Source organism: Aplysia californica, unplaced genomic scaffold, assembly GCF_000002075.1.
Source record: "Aplysia californica isolate F4 #8 unplaced genomic scaffold, AplCal3.0 scaffold02066, whole genome shotgun sequence".
Lineage (NCBI taxonomy): Eukaryota > Metazoa > Mollusca > Gastropoda > Aplysiida > Aplysiidae > Aplysia > Aplysia californica.
In genome coordinates, this window is record NW_004799336.1 from 11,199 (window position 1) to 18,156 (window position 6,958).

Sequence of the window (6,958 nt, forward strand, 5' to 3'; positions counted from 1 at the left end):
TAACAAATTGTCATTTTTTTTCTTGGCTTCATATGCTGCTTGTCTTCAAATCTACAACAGTCATTTTCTTATAAAGAAAAGATTTATTAAATTATTTTAGATCTAAAACTTTGTGCAAAATTCGATCAAACTGACATAAGTTTTCATTTGAATTTTAAGTCTCTGTTTCATTGGTGATCAAAAGAGGTTAACCTCTTTGGCTGTGTTCACTAACTGCGATAAAAATGCAAAAAATAGGCGAGGCCAAGGGAGAACGAGAGACTAAATTTTACAAATCTTACCACTTTGGAAATCCCAAGTTCCACACAGTTCATTGCACAATACTTTCTTTGTATAAAATGATGAGGCAATGAAATAAGATCACAAAGTCCAGCTTTCTGTTCTACATGTACACAGCAGGCGGTGAAAAAAGCAGTCCCCTCGTTCTTGGATCAAAATTTATATAAATTATGGAATCACACACATTAAGGGGCTTGCCAGTGTCAGTACATTGGTCGCAGCAGTGACAAACGCAGATGCCAGTTCTATGTGTCGTTATCAATAACCCTCCGTAGATCTAGATCTAGACAGCACAGGAGTGAACACAACACATTACGTTTAAAAGCAGCACCTTTCATAGGCAACACGTCATATCTATAGCGAAAAACTGTTTGGAATTGTAGCATTTCTTTATATAAATATTTACGGCGGACATTTTTTGGACCGATTGAACCATATTGTATACGAACAATCTTTGGTAGGCCCATACTATAATTATAGATCTCTATATAATATCCGAAATTTGGGGGAAAGGATGATATTTCAGAGTGTTCGGAGAAATAGTGCCCAGCTTTATTTTCCTGAACGTTTGAAGAAATAGTGCCCAGCTTTATTTTCCCGAACGTTCGGAGAAATAGTGCCGGCTTATTTTTTAACATCAAATTTTAATTATATTTTCGAAGTGATTATTTCTCCGAACGTTCGGGAAAATAAAGTTGAACTCTATTTCTCAGAGAACGGTTTCCAATCTCGAGATTTTTGGGCGAGATTTAGGCGTCATCCTTTCATTCTGCCATTCTGGGTGGACTGGGAATCTAAGAAGCATTATTTTGCATGGAATTCAATTTCTAGAGCTAGAGATTTTTAAATGTCTGAATATTCAGATACTTCAGTTGTGGTTAACGTTCCCGATATTTCATTTGAAAATACCTTCAAAAGGTTACTGCGAGAAAACAAGACTGCTTAACCTAGGCAGTAACCTATTTCACATTTAGTCTCCCAGCAAAAACTAAAATCCTTCATGTAAAAGGTTGGGACCCTCACACACACGGCACACACACACGGGCCACTCCATTCGCTTATTATCAACAAGAAATCTTGGAAACGGCAACCGTTCGTAGAAATAGAGTTCAAGTTTATTTTCCCGAACGTTCGGAGAAATAGAGCTGGCCTTATATTTTTCCATGACTCAAGTTAACTTTGTAGTAGATCTAGATCTAGATCTACATATCTGATCTAGATCTAGATCTATAGTACTATTTTGTTGTTGTTGTTGCTTTACTTTGGTAATTGTCTTATGGCGCTTGCAACAATAGAAGGTCATATGAGGCGTGCGTAGTAACTGTTTAGAGGTAATGATAATGTGAACAAAATACAGTGGTGTCCACAATCTAGGCTTGTGTATGTAACACCAGTGTAATGAAATTCATATTATGTTAGGTGGGTATAATTTAAGCAAGTGGCTATTCAGTCAATTGATGGCTATTGTCCTGCGTCACGTATAGTTGCACGTGTCGCTTCTCCACAGCTTTCCATTTCCCCTTTCGGCACATTAAGGCCTTGCACACAAACACTCACCAGGGTCAGCATTTCTTCAAAATGCGATTCACCATATAGTGGACTCGCAGCCACTACTCAATGAAAGCTCTAGTGACGGAAGGAGGAGGAATTTCGGTGTCAGAGGTGACAGCACCAACAACTGTCAGTCACAACCAGATGTACAAGAAAGCACATCTGGCGCTAAACTCAGTTGCAACAGTTCACTAATAGCCATAAAACGTGCTGACAGGGGAGATGGAAAGCTGAGGAGAAGGGACATATATGCATGTGCAACTGTACATGACGCCGGAGAGTAGACATCAATCTATTGACCGCCGCGATGCCGGAGAATAGCCACTTGCATAATTTGATTATAAATTTAAATTATTATGGTATTCTTTTACTTTCACTACCGTCTCATGCTCAGGTTTTGTAAATAGCCCTTTGCTTTTTAATTTTTATCCGTTTTACGTTTATATCCTTCCGAAATTAATAGTTTTTCAATTGAAATATTTGATTGTTTTCATTAGAACTATTGGTAATTAAACTATAGGCCTATTACCACAATGCCGATTTGCTTAGTGGCACTTTGGACCAATCTGGGGGTTTCGGGGGGGGGGGGGGGGGGTAAACAAAAATCGAGGGGATGGTTGGGGCCCCAATTTTCATCCATAATTTGATGATTTGCAATTAAATTAAGTTTGAAATTTTTTTGAAAACCATTAATTTGATATGTGACAGTTTTAGTAGCCATTTGTGTGATCTTCAGCTATAATTATTGCCGTTTGACCCCTAAAGCAGTGCATCTGTGTGGGGGAGTGAAAGTAAAAATTTACCAAGATTGTATGTTGTGTATATTTCAGGCGAATATGGGAGGCTCCAACTCCAAAGGGCAAGTGTTGTCGAAAACACCCCCACAGCCGCAGTATGAGCCTCCATATCATGGGCCGTCAGCTGAATACTGTTTTATCAACACGAACGTAACAATGTCCGCACAAGTCAGTTTCGGGTTCATGTCAAACTCTATGGTGACAAGCAACGTAGATGCTTACTATCCTGTCCTAGCCCAGCCTTATGCCCAAGGTTTCAGGCTGCTTTCTTTTTACCATATCCCTGGTCAGGTAAGTTTCAATGATCAGATGATGCGATATAGCGGAAAACTTTAGCAATTGCAAACAAAGAATGGGAATTTGGAGTATGTCTTGTCCCTCGAAAGTCTGGAGGGATACCGTATATAAAAACAAAAATGCCTATACTAACACAGTTGATAACTTTCATTATCATAATCATCATCATTGTCGTCATCATTTTCTTTATTTTCATTATCATCATCATCATCATCATCATTATTGTTTTGAAAGCAGAGTAGGGGGAAGAGTCTTGCTTGATTTTCATACAAAATAATATAAAAATATAAAATGTTTACAATTTGTTTTATTGAAACAGCTCAACATTTGGCCTCTAGGGCTTCCTGATGAAGCAACTGAGAGTAAAACTAAATGGGCGCTTAATAATAGCAGGGAAATGGGCCTTACAAAGAGGGTCTTAAAGTTACATGTAGTTACCTGACTAGACGGAGTGACTCAGTGCCAACCAGGCCAAGGGGCCAATTAAAAAGAAAACATAATCATCATCATTATCACATCAATTTCATCATCTTTGCTGTGACAAGATCATTATAGTACAGTTTAACATGCTCCAACTACCATCTGTCCAAGACAATCACCTGTACAAACGACCACTTCCTGCTTTTTATCCCTTGCATTGCTCAATATTATAATGCCACTGTCCAAGAGGACCACTTATTTTAAAAGACTGAGATGCCAAGCATTCCGATAGATCGAAAGCCTTAGATTTTTTTTTTTTGGCCTATGGAAGAACCCTGATCTGATTTGCATAGAATCTGATTTTTTTCTTGAATTCTGTTTCCACCGGTAGTATGGAACTTATAGTAATTGATGTGAAAATTCACTTCTTTTTTTTTGCATGTACAGTCGAACCTGCCTTAACGGAAACCTGTATAAAATGGAAACCTGTCTTAACGGAATTTCCCTGCTTCCCCCTTGATATATTCCTCTTTAATTACCTGTATAAAACGGAAACTTGTCCAACGCGGAAACGGAAAGAAAAATTCTCTCCCTTCCGAGGGTTTCACCTGTCTAAGACGGAAAATGCTTTGCCTGCTCAGCCCTGATTTGCAACAAAACTCGTAAGTTTGGTTCTGTCGGCTCTAAACTTAACACCATGGTCATGCCGCTGGGCGAGGAAGGGGAGTAGGGGTGCAATTTGGGTGTAGATGTTACCCCATCATGTGAGCCCTGAGCGATGCAGATGGTCAGGGTAGTGTGGGTGTGAAATCTCACGACTTCCCGTGAGAGTGCTTGAGTAGCGAGCCTCTTTGGAAACCTTCTTTGGTAGCCAGAAGCCAGAGGTGTGAAATTAGATTGACTAATGCCTGCCGAGAAAAGAGTTCCTCGAATCGTTGTTACATGATGGCAGTGAGGGGTGGCATTGATTGACTGTGCTTGTTACACCGGTGGGTGGGGCTAAGGGTGGAAGCAAAGGAGATGTTCAAACGTTTCCGTTTTTAATAGGTCAAACAGTGGTCCTATAAAAGACAAGCACTGGTGGTAAGACTGACGTATGTCACTATCAGACAGGATAGCAATTGAGAGGTGTGAAGTTTTGACCACTGCTTGCCGATTGGACAAGTGAATCTTGGTCCCACCAGCTGGGCCTTTGAACCCCCCCCCCCCCCACCCCCCAATCTCCCCCTAAATTCCCCTGTCTAAGACGGAGTTTTTTTCTGGCTCCCTTGTGATTCCGTCTTACACAGGTTCGACTGTATGTGCAATACACATTTACTTGCTGTAATCGATTCGTAACCAATCTATTGGGGTTCTGGAGACTGATTTTTTTTACCCCAAACTCGGATTTTTAGGGAGGATTCAGAGGAAAACTACTACTTTTGGTCATGGAGGGGTTGACAGGTCTGTTAAGATGACAAGTTAATCCTGGACAAAGAGTGGTTGGCTTGGACAAGTTTGACTGTACAGTGGAACCTGTGTAAGACGGAATCGCAAGGGAGCCAGAAAAAAATTTAGCCTTAGACAGGGGAATTTAGGGGGGATGGAAAGGGTGGGGGTTAATGGTGTTAAGTTTAGAGTAGGCAGAACCAAACTTGCAAGTTTTGTTTCAGATCAGTGCCGAGCGGGCAAAACATTTTCTTTCTTTCTCTCGGAAGGGAGCGGATTTTTGTTTCCGTTTCGGTGTTGGACAGGTTTCCGTTTTATACAGGTAATGAAAGAGGAATATATCAAGGGGGGAGCGGAGAGATTCCGTTAAGACATGTTTCCGTTTTATACAGGTTTCCGTTAAGGCAGGTGGGACTGTATTTTTACAAACATTATTTTTCATTCTATGTGCTTCTCCAGATTCGTAGAAAATTTCTGTTATATTCATAGTTTTTGTTGTTGTATGCAAATTTTTGTAGAGGTGAGGCACTTGCAGCTCCAGTTTGATTAGGTATAGGTTTGTGAAAGTATATTTTGTGGACATATTTTTCCGAAAGATTGCTCTGCCATAATTATCAAGGTCATTGTCTGGTGACACATGAACAGTTTTGTCTGAACCATACATGGTTTTCACTGAGATGTACATCCATGTATTTCTTTCATGCACTCCAGAAGAATCCTGTTGAATATTTTTCCTGGTATTGATGGCAGTGAAACTTTTCCACAAGAATTCGGATCTCCCTTCTTCTGGAGCTTAATAAGGTGGTCTTCTTTTAAGTCATAGGGAAATTCTTCTGTAGTCCAAATCTTTTAAAAAAGCTGGTGCATGATTTCTACTGATGTGCATACTTATCATCTTTTACTTTTAGTGCCTTGGGCAGTAAGTAGTCAGGTCCTGCTGTCTTTTCTTTTACTTTTTCCATTGCTTCAAGGTTTTCTTTCTCAGTTGGAGAGTCACAATTTATTTCTTTCAGCTGGGGTATAACCAATGGGTGATTAGGGGTTGGTCTGTCAAAAGGTTCCTGGCGGTGTTATCAATCTGTACAGGGGAATGCAGGAGAAGAAGAAAAAGATTGTCTATTTCCTTTGAATTTGACCATTTTTGTATTGCACATACAAGCAAAAAAAAACATCAGTGGAAACAAAATTCAAGAAAAAAATCAGATTCTATGCAAATCAGATCAGGGTTCATCCATAGGCCCGAAAAAATATTCCTTGACCATTTTTCCATTGTGCTCTCATTCCAAATAGGTTCAAAGAACTGGGGGCCTTTTCAGCAGGGATGTGATGATGCCTTTTCAAGGAATTTACTGCCGCTATCCATCGGCACCCTCAAATCAGGGGTATCAGCTGAAAATTGAGAAGTCTGTCATCCAGCCGCAAATCGTGTGGAATGGTTTCATCACGACGCGTTCTGACGTTGTGACAGATATCCAGCATCTCTTCCAGACCATCGCCAACAACACACAAAATGGTGGCAGGCTCATCTGCATAGAGCTTACAGGGCAGGAGCAAGTCCAAGCCAGTTTTTCAATGAACCAAAGAATGCCAAGTAATTAATGTAGATCTTCCTGCAGGCTCAGAAACAAAAGGTTCCGTGTATTAGCTGTAAAAATAATGTTAAAGAGAATAATTATTATAATACAGTGATACATAGCGTTTGTATAGCACAAATTCCCGCTCAATTGCAAGCTGTATACATTGCACAATCTCTATTAACCCCCCACAGATCTGATAGCATTTTGAAATAATCTCAACTTTCTTGGAAACATACAGTGTAAGCGCCATTTTTCGGTGCTCAAACATTCACATGCTGACAAAATCTTTTGCTGTCCATTGTCACGTAAATGAAGTGAGGAAAATTTGTGTAAAGTGCCTTGCCCATGAAGTATCCGGCCGAGCTGAGCCTCGAACCCCTGAACCTGTAACTTCAGGACTACAAGTCTGATATAGCCTAATGATAATATAATTATAATATATATATATTTGAAATAATGGCGAGAAGAATAATAGCAACCATGGTTTGCCTTCTATTTCCACTCTATTGATGCTTTACATTTAATTTTGCATGAATATACAGGCTTATTCATTAGAGTAAAATACTCCCTCCCTCTCTTTCTCTCTCTCTATTCTTTCTCTCTCTCTAT

At 39.8% G+C, this 6,958-nt stretch overlaps 1 protein-coding gene across 1 annotated transcript; it reads left to right on the top strand.

The window, feature by feature from the left end:
* Nucleotides 1-201: 201 nt before the first annotated feature.
* Nucleotides 202-6,401, top strand: LOC101857856. The gene is made up of 4 exons (XM_005113364.3): nt 202-444; nt 1,518-1,521; nt 2,661-2,918; nt 6,063-6,401. The coding sequence occupies exons 3-4, from the start codon at nt 2,667-2,669 to the stop codon at nt 6,369-6,371; spliced, it is 561 nt and encodes a 186-aa protein (XP_005113421.2). The 5' UTR covers nt 202-444; nt 1,518-1,521; nt 2,661-2,666; the 3' UTR covers nt 6,372-6,401.
* Nucleotides 6,402-6,958: the final 557 nt, after the last annotated feature.

What these genes read in the sequence shown, in the direction of transcription:
- LOC101857856 (XM_005113364.3), top strand. Translation starts at nt 2,667, where the DNA reads ATGGGAGGCTCCAACTCCAAAGGGCAAGTGTTGTCGAAAACACCCCCA. An exon ending in TTTACCATATCCCTGGTCAG is followed by an intron (nt 2,919 to 6,062) that starts GTAAGTTTCAAT and finishes CATTCCAAATAG; the next exon opens with GTTCAAAGAACTGGGGGCCT.